A 26348-nucleotide genomic window follows, 5' to 3' on the forward strand; every position below is an offset into this window, starting at 1 on the left:
CAAATTCAAACTTGAATTATTAAAATAACATACGATATACATTGTAACCGGTTGCAACTGCAATGCTAGATATTATTCAATAAAAAAAACACACTCTGAAGTGTCATCAATTTGATCATATCAGGTATGGAATAGGGTGTTGTTTTTAAAAAAAAGCAAGCATATAAAATACTCTTGGCATCCAACCTTCAACTCGATTCAGGTTCGAACCAGCCGACAAGTAACAATTTTCTAAGTAAATACGTACTTTTCACTTCTTCACAAAACTATCACGATAAAGAAACAAAGTCGTTTCCTTGTGGTCAAACCCGAAAATTTCGGAATTTGCGTAATTACTGGTAGAGCTTATCCTGTTCCCGCATATTTTTGTCGTGAGATAGTCGCGCTTGGCTTCAAGGGTAGGAAAGTCACCGGTCATCGTTCTCGTCGAACCCGTCGCTCGTGACGAAGGGCTCGACGAGTAAATTAATCCACAGACACAGTCCACTGAGTTTCTCGCCGGATCTTTTTAGTGGGTCGCGTTTCCGATCCGACGGTAGATTCTGCGAAGCACGGCTCTTGCTGGGGTTCGTGTTAGCAACGTCGTCAGATTTGAGGAGCGTGAGCTCACCTACTAGTTAAGGTTACGCTGAAGTAGCCTCTCAAGGCTATCAGCTTAGGTAGGATAAAAAAAAGGAAAGTCGGGACAGGGATGAGCCGTGAGCTTGGGCCTTCTGTATAATACAGTAAGCAACTCGTAATGAAGAGTTAATTAATATTTTCTTTCAAATAATTACTAATTGCTTGAAGACATTACTTATATAATATTTTCCAAATTATTAAAATGTAGATATTCCCTTTTTTTGTACGTAACTACACACTTGAAATGAAACAACACATATTTTAATTATCATTTATTTTTGATAGGTAAACTTAGAATATACAGTGTGCTTATAATACTTAAACTACGTAATATTATAAATAAATACAATGTTTCGTAATCACAACACTTCACTCAAGGCATAATCGTGAAGTTGAAATGCAGTTGTCAAAATTGAATGTCAAACTCCAAAGTTATATTATGTTTAATTCATAATTAAAATTACTTTTTTACATTCAATATTACGTTTCTTATTTTTGGTTACCATTTACATAGCACAATTTAGTTCTCCGTGACCACACAAACTATGAACATCGGAATCAATAGATACGTGATAAAACCGTTGAAGTAATTTCAATTACGTCTACGCTTTGAGAAAACCGAAGAAAATACAACGATGAGCTCTCTTCCAGTTTTGTCAACTACATAATTATAATGCACTAATCTGAATATTTATACAATGATATAATCGATATAAAACCACATTACACGTCATGATTCACAAATAAGTAACATTCAACAACTTACAAAATATAATAACAGCTTAACTACACACAAAAGGATCCGGTATAATCTAATTAACTTCAGGAACCATTAATAAAGTTATAATTACATTAAACCTATGAACGACATTTCGATAAAGCTCTATAATACAACCAAGGGTAATACTAATTAATTCTTACATCACTTGGGGGACTTGGACTCGTCGTCATCTACCAATATAGAACAAAGGCATTGTAAATGATATGATATTGACGTTTATTATTGTTATGATCGATTCGAAGGCACATTAAGATATGATTTTGTACATATAGGACGGCTTTTATAGACAAAAATTATTTTTATACAATAATGCGAAGGGTTAGTGTACTCTGCCCATATCCATACCACCGAGTTGACCCAAATAGGGGTAGCCAGATTTGGCCTCGGTGGGCGAGTGCGCGTGAGATGCATAGTGTGATGGGTTCGTTCCGAAGAATGTACTGTAACAACAGAAAATGTGTTTGTCAATAAGGATGATCTAAATATACACTTTGGGAAACTTCGAGAAACGAATTGTTTCTGAAAAACAAGATAACGAAATAATACATTCTAACGCTCGTATCAATTTTGTTTTCAATTCAAATTTGTAAACTACAAACAACACAAATGCCTTTTTACAGTTTGAAAACACAGTTCAAACTATTACATTACAAATTTAAATCCAAACTAAACACCATTTATCTGAAATACATTTAGAACACCAGATCTATCTGCAATTTTCGAGAACAACCAACATTCCTATTGCCAAAATAACTGTTATTATCGCACAGCAGCAGCCTAATATCCTAAAGATGAGCTTACTGTTCTTACCCGTGGGAAACTATCGAAAGCAAACAACAATAGCCATCGAAAACTGACGTCATCAAAACTATAGTGTGCATTAACATAAATAATTATAGAGGAGCCTTTAATAGTGAATTCCGTTGTAATGAATACTTATAGTGCGGCTACCGAAATTAGCTTAGTGTGTGACTAGTTCATGAACCAGTCTTCATTCGTTACGAAATAATAATAATAATTGTAAATAGACAGGATTTAACAAAAACCGACTTCAAATAGAAATAAAAAAGATATTCCAAAACAAATTAATATACACTAAAAACAATACTGGTTGTGGTGTTACTACTGGTGGTAGGACCTCTTGTGAGTCCGCGCGGGTAGGTACCACCGCCCTGCCTATTTCTGCCGTGAAGCAGTAATGCGTTTCGGTTTGAAGGGTAGGGCAGCCGTTGTAACTATACTGAGATCTTCGAATTTATATCTCAAGGTGGGTGGCGCATTTGCGTTGTAGATGTCTATGGGCTCCAGTAACCACTTTACACTAGGTGCGCTGTGAGCTCGTCCTCCCATCGAAGCAATAAAAAAAATCGTCGAAATCGGTTGGCGTGATATTGAGATATTGATATTCATCTTATTCTTATAACGTACATAATATTATTGTAAGAAACAAACCGCATTTACCGCAGTTTGTTTCCCTAGTTTTGATCATAGATAAAAAGATCTTCGCCTAGTTTTGAAAAGTGCTCCGAACATTGATATACTTGCGACAATCAGTATTAGATAATGAGCGAAAAAGCAGCACGACACGATAACCTTCTAATCGTGGCCGCCTCTAATTTTATAACCGACCCAGACGACGAAGCAATGAAATGCCGCCATCGTCCTAAGCATGTCTTATAGGATCCTTCTGGACGCTTGGCGCTTCAAGCACTGGTCACCGTTCTCGACGAACTCATCGAAGGTGACGAACGACCTAAGCCAAAGACACAACCCACTGAGATTCTTGCCAGATCTTCTCAGTGGGTCGCGATCCGGTGGTAGATTCAGCGAAACACTGCTCTTATTGAGACTAATGTTAGTAATTTTTTCAGGTTAGAATACCCCTAAGGCTTTACCAGCGATTAGGTAGGAAGTAAGATAAATGTGACAAAATTTTGTACCTTCTCCAGTGGTTTTAAGAACCATATAATTAAGTTTGTATCTACTGTATTCGGAAGCACATCGTGACTGACCATGCAATAAAATGTTAATAGACATTTAATTCGCTCGCATAGATTATTATGGTCCATTTGCCGCACAATGGGTAAACCACCAAGGTCGAATGTAACAAAAATATTACGATTAATCCATTACGCGTTATTATTCTCATAAACTTAAGTTCATGGCCTGTTTTATTTATTTTGCTTGGTTTTTAATTTGAACGTCAGTTATTAAATTTCCGCTCTGTTTCAGGTCTAAGTAATTTTGGTTTTAAACATATTTAATTTTGTCACACAGAATTCACAACACAATGCTGTTTTTAACGCCCAATAATTATGGAAATGGTGTATGCATATTTCCTGAGAGCAGTGCTGCAGAAAATATTCAAATTTTTTTTTATTGCCCTTGTAGGCAGACGAGCATACGGCCCACCTGATGATGAGTGGTTACCGTCGCCCATGGACTTCAGCAATGCCAGAGGCAGAGCCAAGCCGCTGCCTACCGCTTAATACTCTCCACAAGCCTCGTTTGAAGAAGTGCATGTTAAAGCGCTCGGGAAACACCGTGGATTGCTCCGTGCTCATTCCATAGCCGGATGGTACGTGGCAAAAAAGACCTCTGGAAACGCACTGTGGATGACCGCAGTGGCTCCAGGTAGTATGGATGAACTCTACTCCGGTGGCGGGCGGTGCGATAGTAAAAACGAGATGCCGGTATCATCTCGAACAATTCCTCTTTCAATTGGAATCAAAGGCTTAGTTGGCATACATCATTTTTTTGACTAACGAAATTGACATTTGCTGGATTTTTAATGTTTCAGTGGGCTTAATAAATTATGAACTCATTGTCCACTTAGAATCAAATGCTTATAGAGATTACAACCTCAACACAGCCACATGCCCACTGAGTTTCTCGCCGGATCTTCTCAGTGGGTCGCGTTTCCGATCCGGCGGTAGATTCTGCGAAGCACTTGCTAGGGCCAGTGTTAGCATCACTCCGGTTTGAGCCCCATGAGCTCACCTACATGTTAGGGCGAAGCTGATATAGCCTCTCAAGGCTATCAGCATAGGCAGGTAGGAGAACAGCCACATATCTTGAACCAATCGAAGTCCCAATCGTATTGTGTAACGACTATCCCACCCGCCCAATCGGATCGATGACCGTTTTTCTGAATACAAAAATATTTTCGTTGAAGACTACCTCGTTAATCCCGCAGATCTTAGGAAGCAAGCTTCTTTGTGCGAACACGTAGGTAAGCGAACGCTGTTTAGGAAGTTAAATGCAAATAGCTGCAGATAAGTTTTAATACCGGGTTCGTGTTAGTCTAATGTGCAGGTTCGCCGTACTAATGTCACGTTTGCCCTCTCATTAATAACCGCACAGCTACAAAGAAACTCGTGTTTATCTTCGCATTGTACTGTTAGTAATGTCAGTTTTAATTGTTTTTGTGTGTGTGCGCAATAATGCACTTTTTTCCATATTTCAAAATGTCATACCAACATCAATTTATGTTCATTGTTCAATTACATAACCTGGATTAGTAATACGTTAAATTAAAATACTTGAATTTTCGTTTCTTTTTTGTCGTCGGTACTCAATAATTGTCTAGGAATTTTAGGAAACAAAAGGAAAAATAGAGTCAGGTCGAATGGTTACGTCAATCAAGCGGCGTAAAGGCGTACCAACCGACATTTCGACGTAGCTAACACATATATATTATTATTTCGTACGTCATTGTGTAAGCAAGGATATTGTGTGTGGTCCAATACCAGGTTTATAGTCTCGCTTTGTCTCGATAACACTGATAAATGCCTCACCGTATACAGTACAATGCGACAATGCATTTGACACATTCACACGCGACAAATTTGTTGTAGTTTAGTAGATTCTATGATCTCACTCACTCTATTACATCTTTCTATAACAACTTTCAAATTAATGACGTTGGCACGGCCACAGTAAAAGAACAAAAATATAATTAATCGTCGAATGGTTCATAAATTCGAAACCCTATTCCATTCACGATCAGATCGATGTATTGCGAAGCGTATTCTGTAATAACTACTCGGGCGGGTATAATGGCCGCCTGCTTACTCTCTTAATTGATTAGCGGCCGGTTTGGCTAATGATAAAGTAAGGTGAAAAGAAACAAAATAATATCCACTAATTTTCAAACAAATCTGCAACGATGATAATTGACGGAAGCTATACCCTCGATGCAGATTTAATAGCCTAGAAAACTGTTCATCGACGAAATTAGAACCATTTAGATATGTCACAATCAGTAACAAGCATTGACTAACACAGTGTGATCTCATGGAAAATTAAAATCCTAAGCCTACTATAAGTAGTGTAACAGTTGAGTCATATTAATAAAAGGTTATTCAAAACGTAAGCACCAAAGGTCAGTTTAGAGTAATTGCATATTCATCTGTACAATTGAACGCGAAATATGAGCATCTGGATATCAATAATTCATATAGCTTCTTAGTCAGGGATTAATAGCGAGCTTAATTTGTAATAATACCATAAACAAAACACGCTTTACGTCAAATGACTCACCTATAATTTTCAGGCCAAGAGCCTACTTCCCCGAGTTTGTTTTGTGCGTGTCCACTGAGTTGTCTTGAAGTCCAATGATTGTGCGCAGACATAGCGTGCTCTTGTTTCGAATAATCTCCATAGCCGTATGGATGTGTCACGGCATCATTAGTGGCGTACGAAGAGTGCGGGTAGGTTATCGCGCTTGACTGATTGGCTGATGGACTGGTAGTAACCGGACTTGAACTAGGAGGAGTTGTCTCAGGAGGTGGTTGCAAGGAAGCGGTAAGATCAGACGAATGCGATAATGGCGTTAAATTGCCAGAAGAAAAGGATGATGAAGTTGGCGGATGTAAAGATGATGCTGCTAAAGCCGACTGGCAAACGGAAGGGGCGGTTAATGCCGTTTGATGTAAGGACGGAGCCAAAGCGGAATTTAATACTGAACTTGATCCCAAAGCAGAAGAATATGACGGTTGCCATGATGTGCACTGAGGATTAAATGATGTAGGCGGTTCATATTGTTGATGGACTGATGGGAAGGCGGATTGTAACGACATCGTGTTGAAAGCACTTAATTGTTGGGAATTTAGTTGTTTACGGAGTCGGGCTCTTCGATTTGAAAACCAAACCTAAACAAAAGATAAAACAAATCAATTAATCTCCACAAAACCAATAGAAGAAGATATAAACAAAATTCAATTTCGTTGTTTTGAATCCCTGTCCTGATTTGATCAGACCTCAATTGAGATCCGAATAATTCATTAAAATCGATTTGAATTTGTGAGAGTTTAAAGATCTTTTGATAGTTTTGTAATTAAAACAAACTCAATTTGAAGATCCATTGTAGTTAAAAATAACCTCTTAGTTTATTGGATTCACATTAAGATTATTTAACCGAAAAAAAACATACTTAAGAACAGTAGCATACTGTAACATGTGGTAGCACAGACAGACAGTGGGTTAATTAATTATGGCCGTAATTATATTTTCACGTAGTAATTTCAATGGGGCGGGTAGTAAGCGTGATATAACAATAGGATTGTTTGATTGCATCCATCTATCATCGACACGCCTTACTGGTTTTAAGTAGAAACGAACTTTACATCTGTCTCACCTGTACCCTAGCTTCAGTCAATTTAGTCTTCTGCGCTAGCTCTTCTCTTGTATATACGTCAGGGTACTGGGTCCTGGTGAATGCGCGTTCTAAGGCCTCGAGCTGATCACCAGAGAAGGTGGTTCTGGATCTTCGTTGCTTTCTTTTCAACGGGATACCTGGTTCCGATTCTGTATCTGAGTCTTCACAAGATGACGGACCTTTTGAGGTGAAGTGAATAGTTTGATGCTACATATTATTATGTATATTTAGGCCACTATAACTACTTGAACATTTTACTATATAATAACACTAGCTGACCCGGCAAACGTTGTCTTGCCATATATAAGATTTCTAGAGAATTTCTAGTGTAGAAAAAAAATTACTGACTTATATAAAATTGCGACTATAATTTGAGATTTAAACTATCCTATCTCTCAAGTTGGATCGAACTGCACATGGTGTGCGAATTTTATTATAATCGGTTAAGTGGTTTAGGAGTCCATTGAGGACAAACATTGTGACACGAGATTTATATATATAATAACATAATATTTGTCACAATGCTTTCAGCATAAATGATTTTATGAAAAGTAAAAGTCAAGAGCCGCCACAGCTCATTACGAAAATGATTGTCATCGAAATAATGTTTAATGTATCTTTCTTGTGGCACATTTTGTTTTGTTTTACATCCATTAACGCCGAACTACCGCACAGACCACACGCGGCCTCGATTAAATTAGATGTAACCACATTACATTACGTCTATAGTAACCACAAATGAATTCTTTTGAGCCTTAATAAATATTACTTTGTGCTAGTTGATAATGAAATAGATGTAGATTACTGAGAGGTGATGTCGTTCTTAACATATTTTATGAGTATGATTTGTATTTTAAATTCAACATCAGCCCACGTTGCCTTTTACTTAGTATGAACAGGGGCGTTATGTATGCTTCACAATTCAAAAGGGATTAAACACGGACTGACTAAGCAATTTTATCAACGATATGCAAACATTTCCCGGAAATTAACAGAACCCAAAAACACAGCTAATTGCAGGCATAGAGTTTGCGCAAATGTTCCGTTTCCAACGAAAGCTTAAAGGGGCCGCTTTTCCAGTGTAGATATTACTTTGCCCGCGCACAATTTAATATGCATAATCTTATCGATGCGCAGAATCTTGGCGGTATAAGCTCGCTTCGTCACTGAACCGGGATATTAGGAGCGCCATTTTATATAGGATAGCTATACAGTACAAGACGTGCAGTACGGACAGATTGTCGTAATGCAAGCCCTGCGGCCAAACGCGATGGGATAATAACACCTTTGGATACTAATTTCATTTTTATAACCTACAATTTTGAAGCCGACACAAAGGGCTCTGCAGTGGCGTGCGCGTGCGTCTTTCCCGCTACAGTTTTACGTACATTATTAACTTTATACGCTGTTTTGCAAAGTTTGCAAATGCGTCGATATTCTAATTAATGGATAAATGATTGTTCCTTTTGCAGTATCAAGCGATTATTGTTAAGATACTTTAATACGGATTGTGACGTGGATCCAAATAATACATATTTGGTTTAAAGTAAACGTTTTATGCGTACTATTTTCTTACAACTCGATGAGAGCATTTACAAGATGGTACATTCTGGGAACCTCTTGTTTTTTGGTTGGCCATGAGCTCGTTTAGTAACCTTAGCTAATAAAAATATAACCTTTGAAATAAGCATCGTATTTTATTTACTACAATATCGTCGGAATAAAATACTTATTGAACTATAGCAATCTCGTACTATAGAGTTTACGCAAACAAATACTTTGTACGCGGGTTCTCGCGTCAGTGGGTTAAGTGCTAAAACAAACAATTGTACGGTCCGTTTTAATGCTCACTGCACTACTGAATCTGAAAAGTTCGTGATTATGAATTTCGCAAGAGAAATTAGAACGAGAGGATAATGTCAAAGGGTAAGCTTATTTCAAACAAATTCAAGGTAAGTTAAACCATGGTTAAACTTACCTAGAATTCCATCAATGCTGTGATTCCTTCTAGGATCAGTTTCGTCCCTTTTGCCTCCTCTTATGAGTCTCGAAATAGAACTCACGGACGGCGCAGTGTTTTTATCACAGATTCCTTCTTTTATTAGTTTATCTCTAATTTCCCAGGAGAATATACCTGGGTTTTGTCTCTTCAGTTCTTCGATCCTGTTTTCAACTTCAGGAGTTGCGACTCGCGGTTTCGATCCACCAATTACACCAGGACGAATAGAGCCAGTTTCCTGCAACAATGAAAAACGTATGTATTTGTAATGGGTAAGATGAGGGAATTTTTTAAAAAAAAATTTTGCGTTCCATAAAGTCCCCTTCTACCCGATGTTAAATGGTTACCGAAACTCATAATATTATAATGTGAATGGCGAAGAATTAAATTGAGAACCTTGAGACATGAGGTCCAAATCTCAATTATATAGTACAAGGGTTACCACATCGTCGTATCGCACTGTTATCAAATACCGGCATAGTCTGGTATACCTACGCAATTACTACACCAGTTAATAATACTTCTATGTTAAAGATGAAAACATCGTGCTATGATGTTCAAACCAGCGAAAATTTACCTAAGTCGGTAGTTAAGCGTATAAAAAAAACCCTAAATATATTTATGCGTTTTACGTACTTTGGGATAAAAAAAAAACATTAATGATAGCAACCTGACTGTGAGATGGCAGAGAAAAGCACGACCCCGCCTCTTCCGGTGATAATCGTAAAAGGTAACCAAGGGATTCATCGGAGAATGGGCAGAGTAGTGCTCACCAGGATACTCTTTTTTATTTATAGCCCATAGACATCGACAACGTAAATGTCACCACCCACCTTGAGATATGAGTTCTACGGTCTCAGAATAGTACAACGGCTACCCCACCCTTCAAACCGAAACGCATTACTGCTTCACGGCAGAAATAGGCAGGGTGGTGGTTACCTACCCGCGCGGACTCACAAGACGTTCTACCACCAATAATTACGCAAATTGTAGTTTTTGCGATTTATTTCACGACGTTATTCCTTCACCGTGGAAGTCAATCGTGTACATTTGTTAGATACATATTTCTTTACAAAAATTAGTGCTTGACTGCGGGATTCGAAGACCGTTTACATCGCTAGATACGAATGCACCGGACGTCTTATCCTTTAGACCACGACGACTTTACTGCAAGCGGATAGGCACCACTATCCTATCTGTTTTTGAGGCTAGACATATTAATACAATTGAGACGTCCACCTCGTATCTCAGGATGGGCATTCACTTTATGTGAACTGTCGCTCGCAACGTTTATCAACTACACTTTTACTGCCATAGGAGAGCACATTTCCATACCTGATATCTGTTGAGTATCTTGGAAACACAACCGTGTGAGACGCGTAGTTGTCGCGAGATGACACAAGGCCGCACACCCGCCGCCGCCATTTCAACGATCTTCAATCTGATGTGGTTTGGTAGTGGACGACCATTGATGAAGACTCCACCGAGTTGATTCATGCGACCTTGCCCTGCAAATGTCCGAAGCTTTATAACGTACCGTACAATATTGTATTCCCAATTGAAATTTAAGTTAGGCTCCTTTTAAGAATTTGAACCGCTTTTACGGCTTAATCTTGTGTTCCCTGTTTTCATCATCATTACATACATAGACCATAAAAAATTCGACAGTGGTTATTACAATATTTAAATATGGTCGAATCAGACCTTAGTCTTTCGTGACCACGTATTACGGCTGTTCGCCTCAAGGATGGATCTGGACTGCCCAATAATGCGACACTGGACACGTGTTCATGTTGAGCACTCTGAATGCAAACCCGCCTTTAGTTTAAGGTAATTTTCGACGCTAATTTTGAGTTTTTGTTTTATTATTATTATTTGATTTCTTGTTTTATTATTATTATGATTGCTTTTGTTTTATTCCGAGATTATATGTAGTTATTGTTTTCATTTAATTCTGGTATACTATATGAAATGTTAATGAATGTAATATGGATGCAAAATCTGAAGTAAATGAAAAATAAATAAATAATATTGTATTCACAATTGAAATTTAAGTTAGGCTCCTTTTAATATTACAGAATTTGAACTGCTTTTACGGCTTAATCTTGTGTTCATTGTTTACATCATCATTACATACATAAGCCCTAGAAAATTCGACAGTAGTTATCACAATATTCAAATGTGGTCGCATCAGACCTTAGTCTTTCGTGACCACGTATTAGTACAAGTAGTAGTAAATATTCGAAACGCGGGAAATCATAAAATGAAAATAATAATCCCGAGTGTAAACAGTGAAGTAGTTTTAACTATAGGCTCACAATTTTTTTATTATTTTAATTAAATAAGTTTCAGACCACTATATAGGTAAAGCACAAGCAGATATCACAAACACATACTGAATTAACCCTTCTTTCTACCTGAATTCTCACACAAAGACAATGTTAACAATCGGCACAGCTAATTGCCATATAATTTTAACAAAACACATACGAGTAATTTAAAAAAAAAAGTGATAAACTAAAAAACTCATAGTAATACCAAACGTTCACTCAAAAGATTTATTTATAAAATTTCTAAATAATTTTTCTATCTAGAAAACTTTTCTTTTTTTATATAACTTGTACCTACGATTTTCTAAAATAACGTATCCCATTCCGTTAATCGAGTGAATATACTCAATCCATATACCTAATTCGTTGTATAATAAATAATTATAACGATAGTAAATTCTAATATATGTATTACTAAATTAAAAAATTATAATAAATTAATTCACCAACTTTAAAAGGATTTAAAAACACACACACACACAAATTCGCACAGAGACCTCAATCGTAATTTTACGACTCGGTGCCAGTGTTTTCGAGCAAAAGTATCCAATTTCTTTTAGCACAAGTGCGGTAGACCATAAACGATAACACTTAAACTATTTGTTGCCTTTTTTATTTCGATTTGTATCCGTTCTGTCGGCTTCTGTTGCACGATGCAAGAAATATTAAGTACAATGATGTAACTCTTCGATCGGAGCCCCCATATCGCGCTAATTCTCATCAAGCCGATGATTTGTTTTTTTTATTTCCCGTAACGAAAAGAAAGTCGTCAAAAATTTAATTAACTCTTTATCAAGATGGGTTCCGCAAATGTTAATTAAGTCACTGGATAATTGATGGAATGGCTAATAGATACAATAGAATAGATTTGTATAGATTTACTTTGAAGCTAATCAATTATTTGAATGAAAAATCTGCTTTTGTTCACACAATATATGTTTAATATGTTAAAACAATTTTCTCTTTTCTATTGAACAAAAAACTAATAATATAATCTTACAAATAATTCTAGTATTACTTAACCATTGTACTACGAAATAAATCTTTGTATCGAGCCTTGACGTTTTGATTGACATAATTCCCTATCATCACTAAAAATGCATTTCAGTGGCATATTCCACTTGACCTGCCCAATCTCATTTATAGATTATCAATTTCAAATGAATCCTCAAAGGTCCCGCAACGTGTCGGTCTTCGGTCCCCTGCTGGGTACCACCGATCAATTAGACAACATGTCAACAAGTGTGTCCTTTGATACCACCACAAACCGAGATGCGTGTTTGCCATAATATTGTAAATTAAACCATAACACTTAAAACATACGGTTATAATCTTGAGTAAAGTATTATGAGGAAAATAAAATTCCTGATTCTCAATGTTTTTATTAGAATATGCTCTTAGAGCTTATGATCTTAGAGGCTATTTTAAAATAAAGTATCTTTGTTGGTGCGTGGCAAGTCGGGACAAGGTTCTGCAAGCGATCCTCTTATTTTTTGTGGATGTCCGTAGACGTTACGGTGCCTCAAAAGCCCATGTTTTTGAGTGTTAATTTTATGTTACCGAAATATTTATGACGCATAACGTCGCTATACAAATGTGGGTGGTTTTCCTATAATGTATCACTTCATTAACATTTTCATCAAACCGTGCAAGTGTATTTAATTACTAGCGACCCGCCCTCGCTTCGCTTCGGAAACATTAAAACACACATGAAACCAAAAAAAAAAAATAAAAAAAAAAGTAGCCTATGTTCATCAGGGACAATGTCGGCTTCTAATGGAAAAAGAATTTTTCAAATTGGTCCAGTCGTTTCGGAGCCTATTCGAAACAAACAAACAAACAAATCTTTCCTCTTTATAATATTATAATTAATTATTCTTGCGCCCAAAATAAACGAAAGTTATATTATAAGCAAATCAATACCGTTAAAAGTTAAAATAATTTTCATGAATAAATCTAAAGTAGGTAAATCAGATAAGAAATTCATATTACGTTATTATTGAACATTAGTATTTTTTACAATGGACGTATATTATATCCATATACATCATATACGTGTATGTGCATTCGCAGCATCTATTATATGAGCAACAGATACTGTCAATTCAGAAGCACAATAAAAAGGTCTACAATAAGTGCACAATGAAGAAACTCAAGCGTACAATGGCGTAATAGAATTCGCAAATATTGTAACGCTATTAACGCAAAAGGAGCTGAAGTTAACAACAAATTCAAACACACATTTGTGAGTAATCGTCCGGAAGCACTTTTCGAACATGCTCAACTTAATTTCAACAAAGACCTACTTGGGAGGTAGACGTATGTCGAACAAAACCTACAGGGAACAACAAGATATCAGTCACTAGGCTAACTTGATACAACTTTTATACTCACTAGTTTTATTCATGGCGAGCACAAGACTCTTCTGTTGGGCCCATAATCACATACTAAGCTCGACATAGACACCGTTATGGGGTAAAGTATAAAATTCTTTCACAATCACATAATCGTGTACCGATTCGTTCAACCTCCGCATTCGTGTTAGATGAAATTGAAACAGAGCCAATCATTTAATGGTAAACGCGAGAGGCACACCGTGACCGAATAAACGAAGATTCCGAATCCACCACTTGCATTTCTGTGTCAACTTTAATTAACAATCACATTTTCATCAACCTTCAGAGTACTTTCGGGTTATCACTGCTATTGTCCGACAGAGATTGGATTTCTTAACCTTCCATCTTTGCATTGAGGAACCTCGTTTTCTATTTGAGTGACTTCGATTTCGTAATCAGCTTCGCTGTGATCGAAGTTATTTGCATTAATTCGTTCTTGATTTTTCTCTTGGTACAATGCAACTTAAATAGTTCAATGCTTCGGAAACTTCATATGCAAATGCGGCCCGTATATATACATCTTGAAAACTAAGTACAATCGCAGCTATGAACGTGTTGGCTATAAAGATATCATACCGCATTCTCAGACTCAGACCTATTTGTTGCAATCGATACGCCAGTTGATTTCTGCACATACGCGTCGCCTTCAAATCAAATTAAAAGTTCATAGCTCTTCAACAATGTTACTGTAATCATTATTTATTGTTACTGTACCATTAATTTTTCCATTTAGATAAGTAAACTTATTGAGTTTTTTTTTTCGATATTCGCGAGTTTCTAGTTTTAGATAGATAGGTTAAAATTACTTTTAACGTATAATCTTTTCATTTTATAATTTCTGATGTTTCGAATAGTTTACAGTTTTACGGTAGTGGGTAACTAAAGATTGAGGTGAAAACAGTAAATCCGAGATTAAATCATAAAAATAGATTCAGATTAAATTTAAAATTATTAAAGTTATTAGTGATTTTCGCGAAGGCAATGCAGACTGCCAACATTGATAGTAATACTAATAAAATGGATATCGTGTTGTGTAAATAAATCGTAAACCTCGTTTTTCACAATCATAATATGTTTCTGCTTGCAAATCAATTTCACGTAGCGACATTAATGTGCCTATAGTAAAATTTATATGAGGCTTTACGTCACACGCCACGCCGCTTTCCTTCCACATGAGTTACATACGAACGATAACCATTTACGGTGGGGTTTTAGCGAAAATTTGCTCATAGTTCAGTGAAAATAATTAACATGTGATTTCATTCTAATTAAGAAAATCATTTACGACCAAATCAGAGAAGTGAACGTTAATCAGTGACCATGTTCGATTTCTTTATTAACGAAATGTGCTTAAACAAAACTAAACTGAAAACGTAATTATTTTTAACATATTTCACAAATCGTCAGTGAAATTATGTTAAAAAGAATGTACCCTATTTGCTGGTATTTTATTCGTACAAAGGTTATCGGACGGGTTACAAAGCATAATAAATGAAATTCGATCAACAAGAAAACGCTTAACGAAACGATATTCAACATTATTTTTTTAAATGCGTTTAGTTGTATAACGAAAAGCAACAATGCTTCTATCAATACCTTTCGGTGCCAGATTTCTTTGGTGTAAAATATATCTGTACACTAATAAAATAACCTATTACAATCCAAAATGAAGCAACAAAGAAAGGTGAAATGCCATCTCAATAGGCATTAGAATTGGGCGGCGTTCACAAAGGCTATGTCATTCCATTAAGCCTTCTTCAAGTCTTCAAACTATTCTGTGTGGCCCGTGGTCGCGTGGCCGTGCCGAAGCCACAAAATGTAGCGCAATCGAATATCAAATCAATTCTATTATACATTTATACACGTTACATACGGACTTCGATAGCGGCTTATTCTCATCTCCTTAATAGGTTTTAGAAATTTTAATATTTACTTTGATGTCTAATTCTATTCATATTAGGAGTAGGTTACACTCACTTTAAATTAGTTAAACAAGTTCTGAGTGTAATTCCTGTTACATTTCCCATGGAGGATGCAAGCTACAGATGGTTGTTGCTGTAGCTGTTTTACCAGGAGTTTCTTATGCAAAGCGGCGATAGAGAAGACAAAAAACTCATTCTAATAATATGCTTAAAACTCGTGTGTCTCCTACCATTGAACACGTTGCCAACTGTTCAAACTACGGCAACGCCTTTCGGCCCGTCTCTGTCAAATATAATGTACGGTACCTACGTAACGTAATGAATGGAACTGAATATTTTATTTCAATATAATGGTCTATGTTTGTGAGTGCCCTGTTTGACCTCATTCGGTATTCATAACGCGTTATATACTAATTTGACGGATTCTTTTCTTTTCTAACACGAAATGGACTCTTTGACGTCGTCGTTTGCCGCTTGTGGACTCACAAAGGCCTTGTTACAAAAATAATACATTCCGGCAAGGCTATATTTAAAAGCGCTCGTGGTCTAATGAGTACGAGTAAAGTATTTAGGGGTGGTCATAAGATTGCCTAAATTTGGTTCTAGGTAATACTAATTTTTCTAAACAAAGACGTAGAAAATATATTCACTTAACGTATTCACGAACAATTTTGATTATTAAAATGAAGCTACCACCTATCACGTAACACCATGAGCTCGTTCACCCGTCTAAGCTTTAAAAAAGCCTTCAAATGTCCAACAAATCGCGTAACAACTTACAGTACGATTCTACTTAAGTCAAAGTTGGCCCTTCCCACAAAACTGTTCGAACGAACATTTTCGTTATTCTCATACTTCAACGTTTTGAACTTCGGTTGTGATAAAACAAGAAATGCTCCTTTTTATGTCAATAATTTTTCATCATTAGGTAGTTCAATTTTTGAAGTCATACTTCTTTAGGCGCGTTATGAAAAATTGATGAGAGTGAAATTTTACGATGCGCGCGCACCGTGACACAAAATTAACAGAATAAAGTTGTCCACTAAATCGCTCATTAAAATACGACCGACGTAACTTGACGAGTCTGAATATAGCCGCAGGTGAACTTTCCGAATCGTACCGAGAATTACCGAATTTATACGATGTCAAGAAAAGGGATGTCCAATATGCGTGTTTGAGGATGTTGTTTAACCGTTTTTTTTTTTCAAATTGATTAAAACTTAAATAATAAAAAAAAGAAATAAATTTAATAAAAATAAAGTATAACTTCTTACGCGCGTACATAAGTACACGCACCCTTTTTTTGTATTTAGTTTCAATAACCATTCTTGCCTAAAGTATTTTTTATATAAATATTATTTAATCTTAACTATAAGTACTAATTTAGGATAGTTTATAGTTTCGCTTACCAGTTTCATAGTTATCGTGGTCACGGACGACTCAAGACGCCCATGACCAGGAAAACTGTAAGTATTCGAAGTTCAAACCATAAAACTGTTTTTAATCATGCCTAATCTTGAGATCTCATGTAATAAAGGAACTTTATCGGGTGGAATTTTCTAAAGCGTCCGCCGGTAATTGTAGTGAATTCGCGTAATTTTAATGGAACAATGATACCACGATCGATGACCGGCCGTTGCACGTGAGCTATTCCGCGCAATCGTGCGCTTATGCGCTTAACGCTGCATCTAAGTGAAACTGTTTATGTAGATACCTAAATATTGTAACTCTTTTACTTTACAAGTTCTGAAGAAAAATATTAATAGGTAATAAAATTTAATTTTAAGTCGATCGTATCTGGACAAATTTGGCTTAACCTGTTTTTTTCTTTTTTTCCTACCTATGCTAATAGCCTTGAGAGGCTATTTCAGCTTCGCCCTGACTTGTAGGTGAGCTCACGGGGCTCAAACCAGAGTGTTGCTAACACTGGCCCTAGCAAGGGCAGTGCTCCGCATAATCTACCACCGGATCGAAAACGCGACCCACTGAGAAGATCCGGCGAGAAACTCAGTGAACTGTGTCTGTGGGTTAATTCGCTCGTCGAGCCCTTCGTCGCAAGCGACGGGTTCGACGAGGACGGTGACCGATGCAGGACGGTGCCCGCAGCGTAATCTGAAAGCAGCTTTAGCACTGGATCGAGTGACGGATTTGAAGAGAGCTTAATTGTGAGCCGTTATGGACGGATAATAAACGTAATTCGTAGTAAGAAAATAAGAATATCTTAAATAAATTAACCAATTTTAAAATACCTTATAGTATTTTATGATGAATTGTGGCGACTTCCGCGTTCAGATTTCCGTGAGTCACTCGTTTTTTTCTATCAAATAACAAAGGATCTATTTTAAACTAGTCAATTTATTGTTAGTTATACATATACTGTTAATTATAATTATATATGTCGGAGACGGTCATTAGTTTGGTAGCTAAACGAAACGCAGCACGATTCCCGAGAGATGGCAGCACGATAGCGGTATCGTCTGAGCTCCGCCAACTTCGTGCTACGCCAGAACCTAGCCGATGGAGGCGCGTAGACGCCATCACACTTACCAACCAGCCTTCTTGAAGAGCGGTGCCTCCGTCCTAAGAACTGTCATTCGTTTTCGTTAGCTAACGTCAAGAGAAGATTTCTAAATTGTTCTAAGATAACAAATGTGATTGGTGTACCGTGCCATCCATTAACGGTGCTTTTAGGTACCACAAGCACCGGTCACCGTCCTCGTCGAATCCGTCGCTTGCGACGAAGGGCTCGAGGAGCGAATTAACCCATAGACACAGCCCACTGAATTTCTCGGCGGATCTTCTCAGTGGATCGCGTATCCGATCCGGTGGTAGATTCTGCGAAGCACTTCTCTTGCTAGGATCAGTGTTAGCAACACTTCCGGTTTGAGCCCCGTGAGCCCCTACATTTTAGAGTGAAGCTGAAGTAGCCTCTCAAGGCTATCAGCTAAGGTAGGAAAAAAAAAGGTGTACTCAATATTTCTCTTAGCTCGATCATCCTATTCACCCCTATGATGTCTGACGACGGTGTTAATAATTGGGACTTCTCCGACATATAGTATACTTAGTTTGCGATGAGGCTTCTTGAAAAAGAGGTACCCTATTGTCGCACGCACGCGCCGTCGCCTGCGGCTGTTTAGATACGAATCTTTTCCGCTCAATAAAATTTGATAATCATTCAACAGATTTAAAAACAGATTAATCTTTTTATCGCTTAATAACAGAATAATCAAACCTCTAATCATTTTGGTGCTTAGTAATAGAAAAGTAATAAAATCCAAACTTTTTAAATTTCATACAAAATGTAGGTATTTATTTTGTTATAAAAGTTTTTGAGAATTAATGGATTTTTAAATCATCGTGAGGAAACCAGAAAGTATTGATGGTTTTTTGATACATTTTTTAATTATTTGTGACGCAACTTTTTTTTAATCCCACAACTAATTAAAACTAGCTACAGTATGCTATACATACTTAATATAAAAAAACGGAAGGTGAAACTTAGAATTTATATACATAAAATATTAAACCCACGATTCAGTGTTAGATGAAAGAATGCAATCTTACTTTTTTTTATTACATTTATATGGAAAAACAATTTTGGCTTTCACACTATTGATACACTTACTCTTTTTCCGACGACCAAACTAGAAAATATTCCTTTTGAATAATCTGTACTGAACTCTTAAAATATGAAACTGTACATATATTCCACGTGTCCAACGCATCCTGCTTTACAAATGTTACCAACGATGTACCTACCTAATAAACCAATTTTTATTACGATAGCTTAACTCGAAATCAAAGAAACCGATGCAGCTTTCCGTTATATCAATTTGTTTATTAATAGATCGGCATAAGTAATGGCAAGTAAGCGCCCTGGAGGTTCTACGGGTGAAGAATTTTGCGGGCCGCGGGCGGGGGCGGGGGGGCGCGTCATTTTATGCGGCTAAAAGAGCCTGTCGGTGCCTTTGATCTGGTCGACGCGCTCTGCGGATGTGTGCGTGCGCCGACTCGCCAAGACGTGCACCGCTTGTCGGCCCGTGATACGAATGTGACTAAACCTTGATTATGGTAGTGAACTCTTTATAAAGGTCACAAATCCAATGATTTTGTTTTGTTATTAGTGTAATTGACTCGAATCGTAAAACAAATCAAATTCATTGTAATTAGAGGGAAGCTTTATGACTTCGGAGACAAACAAGAAAAACTGAATTGTTTTAAAAGAAGCAAACAAAATTTTTGAAACAGCTCTCGAATTGAAATTTTAATAAAACGCATGTTTAGTTTCTAGAGAAAATTATATCTTCAATAACAGGTGTAGATTTCATCGGGGCTATTTAGCCCGGGGCTCATCTGATAGCGGTCGTGTTCTCAGCGAGTGCATTGTGCAAATTAATATCGACCTAAACTTCTATACTTGCCCAGTAAATGAGCAGTACATTATCTAATGACTGTTGTCAGACCAGAAAATGTTATTAGTCACACAACTTGATCTACGCGTAACCTGTAATTTATCGTGTCACCGCTAATATAGTCATTGATCATACATTGACATTTTAGTATGATTATTTCATCACGCAACTACGCTTGAGCTCAGTAATTATATTTTTACAATTCATTTGACATCATCTTCTTAATTCAGTGGCTTTCCAAAACAATACCATTTTTGTTTATTAATCCGTGTTATAATGAAAAATAAACATACAAATTTATTAACGTTACAAATCTTTCAAATGAAAATATCTCTGTCGTCTATGTAGCTTATAAATAATAGGTACTAGATGATGACCGGTGAAGTTTTTTTTTTTGATAACGCCATCTTATTGTGTCTTTAAAGCGGTTAGTTGCCCTCAATTAAGAAAAATAGTTTATTTTTGGCCAATAGATGTCGGGAAGAGTTGATTATTGAAAACACGAATAAAACAACATTTTCTGAAAGTAAATCGTAGCTAGATCGATTTATCGCCTCCGAAATCCCCTGTATACTAAATTTTATGAAAATCGTCGCAGCCGTTTCCGAGATTCAGATTATATATACAAGAATTGCTCTTTTAAAGGTATAAGATATAGGAACATTCCACGTGATGCATTTAAAAGAGGTTTTATAAAATACCGTTCGTAATGAACGATTCAGGGCAAAACTCCATAAATCCACGAATTCGCTTTCGTAAATGATCCTTCAACGTCTTAAAGAATTAAACAAACGTATTAACGTTCGTGAGCACATCATACTGGATTACGGACACTAATCCCCTTCTTATAATTCAAAAACTCGTATAATTTCGGTTCGAATTAACAATTCAAGACGTTTTTTTTTTTTTTAATAAGTCCGAAAGGCTTTGCGCCGCCTCTGACTCACCACAATTCGTTACGTTTGTACATTGATAGTATTTATATACATATTTTATTATTAATGTCAATAAATAGAGCAGCTCCAATGTAATCGTTTATTTACACGTAACTTAATGGACGCTGAATAAATTTGGAAAGTTGTTGTGGTAGAAAAATTTAAATCTCATCCTTTGGTTCGTTTGTTTACAACGTAGATTAAATAACGATCTAGGTATAATGTTAATTCGAGTAATATTACTTCTTGTACTTAATTCAAATGAAGCTTAACTTAAAAGCGAGTGAAAAGAATTAGAAATGTTTTCATGGCAGTAGCTAGACGTAGCGAGCTCATTGCATCAATTGCAATAAACAATTGGTGAACGAATCCACTTGGTGTTGTTATATCGAAGCTTGTGTCAGCACCGACATTTAGATACAAAGTACGTAGTCTTAACTGTATTATATGACAATTATTCCACATTCAAACTGCATGACTACTTCGAAGCTAATACCAAAAACACTACCATGAATCCATATCACAGATATCAATTAGTTGGATGACTACGAGAATTTAGAGGGAAAGCTAAAGTTTTTTTTTTTAATACTGGCGAAGAATACTACTGCCAGTATCACCACTAATTAATAATGTGAAAGGTTGCATACCAGTGTTTTCTTATCGATAGCCAGGTGTCTTTATCAATTTTTGAAGTTCGCATGGCGTATAGTTTATACTTCATGCTAATGCTCATTCTCTGATCTTTTCTTGAGAACACTTTTGAAGACATAAACTTTGCTTTGTTTTAGACAAAACTTAACAATTAACATTTTCTAATCGTTACCAGGTATAGCCGTCGCATTGTTCCCTGGACCCAGTTCTTTTACTGTTGGTACGATTGAAGAGTTTTTCAGATGAGAGGTTAGGGCCACTGATATTATATTCATTAGAAAGTGAACGTTGATATTAAAATTAGATTCCTCCATGTGTTTGTGAAATTCAATCCAAATATAAATTTTTATTTGTAACGTACACTAATTTCGTCGGCATCATTCAAAGATACGTTTTCTCGCTTCCTCTCAACCCTTTTCAATATGTTCGTCTTATTCCTTTTAATTTGGTTCGGGCGAAGCAGGTCATAAGTTGAAGTGACATTTTTTAACAATGCCGCCGAAATGTTTTCGTCTTGTAATGATTTATGTCTTACGACTACGGTGCCAGTTATACTTGGGATAATTTAACGCAGTGACGTATTAGTGTTGAGTCGAAATCCTATTCATAATATATTCTATACAGATTCGGTAGGTAAAATTAATGATAAAAATGTGCGACGCCAACCACGTGGAGCTAGTAGTTCCTAATATCTACTTCCTATCCTAGCTTATAGCCAGTATACTAGATAGTTCCCGGCCCATTCCTAATAGTGGTTCCCAATTCATAGTATTGCCTTATTCTTTCCATAATAATTATTTTGAGCTCTATGATACTTTATGAGCCCACACCACTTGATATTTTATTCCAAGATTTAAAAAATGAGAGGGATTGCTGGTGGTTCAAGTTCCTCTCCAGCTTCACAGGGACAGGTATTTTTGCCCAGATTTTCATGACAGATGATACGTACACGATAGATGATACTGTCATACTATTGATACTTTGATATCAAGTCGTTATTGACGACAGCATTCATATACCGTGAGGTACACTTTTTGGTTGTTGAAAAAAAACTAAACAAAAACATTATTGGTTTCTAACTGTCCAATAATATTCATTGGTCCCTTACGCGAACTCTTCTAGAGACAGATATTGATTGCTTCTTCTAAATTTAAGTCTTTTATATATCATATTGTATCCTATTAATACTACGCAAAAGCTTGTGAGGATGGGTATGGATATTTGTTTCCCTAGTTTTAATTAACACTCTAATTTCTATGTTCATCGATACGTATAAACATGTTTTGTTTTTTATTGCTTGGATGGATGGACGAGCTCACAGTCCACCTGGTGTTAAGTGGTTACTGGAGCCCATAGACATCTAAAACGTAAATGCGCCATCCACCTTGAGATATAAGTTCTAAGGTCTCAGTATAGTTACAACGACTGCCCCACCCTTCAAACTGAAACGAAGGAAGAAATAGGCAGGGTGGTGGTACCTACCCGTGCGGACTCACAAGAGGTCCCACCACCAGTAAGTCTGAACCATTGATTTTAAATCGTGCGAAAAAACAAATAATTACCATTTATATGTAATTAAACACATTCGAGAGTGTGTGTAAATCAGCTGCATTAAAATTTCGTAATCGGCAGAAGGTTTTCCCCAAATTCTTTGTTCTACCCAAACAGTACAAATTTTTGTATCAATACTTTCGACTTTAAAACAACAAAAGACCGTTTATAATGTCAACAAAAAGTTGCGCCAAACGCAGAAGTTAAATTTACGAACAGTTGTCCATGAAACTGTATATAGACTAGCAAAAAAAACTGTCGCCAGCTAAATAAAACAACATACAAAAGAAACGACAGAACGACATTCTAAACGAAAATTATTCAGTCGTTTTACGACGGGTCATAATTTCTAGCAAGCGTTAAAACTAGTCGGAATGCCATGACACTTATGTGATAACTATATTATTGTTGTTAACTCACACTTATTTCAATCATTTTACACATAAAAATGTGTAAAATTATGATTTTAATATATACTTTTAGTTAAATAAACGCGTTGATAAAACGCAACGATTTTTATTTCTGGACCGCTTTGCGCAACTTTGTAACATGTTTGGATAATTTAAAATTTCGTAACTTTTCTCGAAATCGTTTGTAACCCGTTCTTCGAATACATTCGACTTAAAATCCATTTTTCTGCAATTAAGATCAAGATCATTCAGATAATGCCTTGAATATTACAATAGCTAGTCGTGCGTCTATTGAAACGGAGACAAACCGCTTTCTATAAGATTACGGTCCTTGACAATTCTAAAACAATTCTTAGTAAGGTAACAGCAAATAGTAAACAGAAAAAGATGTTCCCAAGTCCCTGCAATATTTCTTCCTAAAAACCAGACCGGCGCGCGAGCATGAGTTATGGTGCTTGTAAACAATTTTGTGATTTCCTCATCATTCTATAGTTTTATTGCAGTCTCGGGTGTTTTTGTCGAAGGGAAACAGTCATCTAATTTTATTACACCATTTAACCCTAGTTTTATAATTGATCACTGATAATGAGCTGCTAACTTCGAATTAACTAAATTGTGGTTGTAATAACGTGTTTATAGATCTATTGAGCCATTAGTCTTTGAACTGTTAAAAGAAACTTAATGCTAATGATGAATACGTGAATATGTTTATGCCAAAAGAACGAAATGGATTTTCGTAACATATTAACTACTTTAAATTGGAAAAAAACAAATGAAATGAAAAGGTAATGTAAAAAATTATTTATCAAACAAATTCATATTCGATATGACAAATCATTATTAAGAGTCAAATATTTTGTAATGAAAAGCATACACTGTTTTTTCGTAAATTAATGTATGTAAATATATTACTTACCCTGGAAGGAATATCCTGTGAAGTAAGGAGTCATGTTCAGTGTCGAAACAGCCATGGACGTCGCTAAATGAAGACGGCAAAAACAAAAGTAGACCTATCAAAACACCAAACCAGTTCAAACACATGCAAAAGTCCCGGTAAATCACTGTTTCAGTCTCTCACTATCACAGCCTGGACGCAGCCATAGTTACGTAAAGAAAATGACATGTATCTAATCCGTGCTACTTTGAAGACAGCTCAGTGCCCACTGACGTGTGATGTAAAGATGTATTTCGACTCTCAAGTGTAATCTTTCACAATCAACGGCCCAACAAAAAATGGTCAAACTGGCCGCCTCCGCAGCCTTCGAAGCCGCTTCACCTGATCGTTTGTCTCTCTCTACAACCCGAATGTTTTCGGAAGGCTCTTTTTGGCCGGCTTCGAAACATTTAAATTTTGTTTGGAAATGTACGGAGAAACTTCGAAATAAACGAAATTAACAATTTTAATTTCAGGTACATTTGCCTTTTACTAAGAGAGAACTTTTGTTTTAGGATGGATTTTAAATTACATGATGAATATTTCTTAACGAAAGACCGGTGTGTGAACGAGACGGCACGCGAGCTAGGATCCAGTATCTTCAAAGTGAAGAACGTTTATATTAACAATGTGTGAGTCGCGCCTGAGTCGCTGTTCCGTGACGAAAAACATGAGGCGTGTGGCCACAACGATCTATGCCTGCAACGAACCCCGATTGGACAATTTTCGTTCGGGGCGGGGTTTGTGAGCACACCAAGAATTTGAAATGTTACATTTGTGTGTGTGTTAATTGCAATGCCGATCTGTGTTCGTGCACAGCATACATTTCGTTTTGAATGCTCTACTATTTTTCAGCGTCATAAAAATGTTTCATTATGGCTCACTATGGACACTGTTATTGATTATTTATTACAAAAGATTATTAAAGAGTTATAGTTTGTTGCAGTCCAAAATATATATATCTCATAGAAACGCGATCGGCGTAGCTGCCTTGGCCCCTGAGTGGTTTAAAAGCGTTCCCTTCCAGATCAACCCCAAAGGAATAAGTGAATGCCTATTAGAAGAAAAAAATGTTTTTTTTTTCTTTTTTTCTAAATTATGTACCAGTTATTTAGATACGTAATAAATCTCGAATACGAATATCAATATGATCAACATTAGATACAAATACACAAACTTTTATTAGTAGGTACCTACACAAAATAGTACAGATTTACAAGAAAAACAAATAAATTTGAATTCTAACAATTATATTATTATACATTTTATAATGAATACGTGTTCAGCCATAAAGATCAAAGTACTAAGTTCCTGTCAAAGTTTATCGGATTAATTTAATCAAATAAAGTATGTCGAAAACGCAATGTCACTTATAGGGCAGGTATACCTTTGGGATACCTACATAATCCATATTCAATGCATTTTGGCTTTGTGACTTATAATAGCAACACCTCATCTCTTCTCGTAAAAAGAATCAGGAGTATTTAGTCTCTGAGTATTACAAGACGTACTGAAATCGCGCCCACTAGCATTTCCAGTTTTAGATATTGTAAGCCCTCACGGGTAGGTACCACGATGCCATTTTCGCCCCGGAGCAAGTAGCAACGCTAATTTCAAAGCGTTCCAATTTCAAAAGTGGGAGCTTACCAATGTCACACAAAACAGTTGAAACTTCAGAATCGTGCCTCAGAGTGGGTGATAGCATTCCCAATGTGTCCATGGCCTCCGGTAACCACTGTACATCAGA

General features: G+C 36.4%; 2 protein-coding genes across 3 annotated transcripts in view; one reads left to right on the plus strand and one right to left on the minus strand.

Annotated features, from left to right (window-relative positions):
• The window catches only part of LOC101741552 (protein gooseberry-neuro), a 169847-nt gene that overhangs the window by 89675 nt on the left and 53824 nt on the right, over positions 1-26348 (plus strand). The window lies entirely within an intron of this gene.
• LOC101741981 (protein gooseberry) lies at positions 881-25194 on the minus strand. Of its 2 annotated transcripts, none has more exons than XM_004931747.5 (6): positions 24584-25194; positions 10396-10568; positions 9040-9298; positions 7041-7240; positions 5945-6555; positions 881-1842 (listed from the first exon to the last, which is right to left on the minus strand). In XM_004931747.5, the coding sequence occupies exons 1-6, from the start codon at positions 24636-24638 to the stop codon at positions 1722-1724; spliced, it is 1419 nt and encodes a 472-aa protein (XP_004931804.1). In that variant the 5' UTR covers positions 24639-25194; the 3' UTR covers positions 881-1721. The 2 variants fall into 2 exon arrangements, with proteins under 2 accessions (XP_004931804.1, XP_012550555.1); XM_012695101.4 differs by having other exon boundaries at positions 9196-9298; positions 24584-25192.

The sequence above is a fragment of the Bombyx mori genome, chromosome 3 (assembly GCF_030269925.1).
Source record: "Bombyx mori chromosome 3, ASM3026992v2".
NCBI classification, from domain to species: Eukaryota; Metazoa; Arthropoda; class Insecta; order Lepidoptera; family Bombycidae; genus Bombyx; species Bombyx mori.

What these genes read in the sequence shown, in the direction of transcription:
- LOC101741981 (XM_004931747.5), bottom strand. Translation starts at nt 24,638, where the DNA reads ATGGCTGTTTCGACACTGAACATGACTCCTTACTTCACAGGATATTCC. An exon ending in CACAGGATATTCCTTCCAGG is followed by an intron (nt 10,569 to 24,583) that starts GTAAGTAATATA and finishes GGACATTTGCAG; the next exon opens with GGCAAGGTCGCATGAATCAA. An exon ending in CAGCATTGATGGAATTCTAG is followed by an intron (nt 7,241 to 9,039) that starts GTAAGTTTAACC and finishes TCACCTCAAAAG; the next exon opens with GTCCGTCATCTTGTGAAGAC.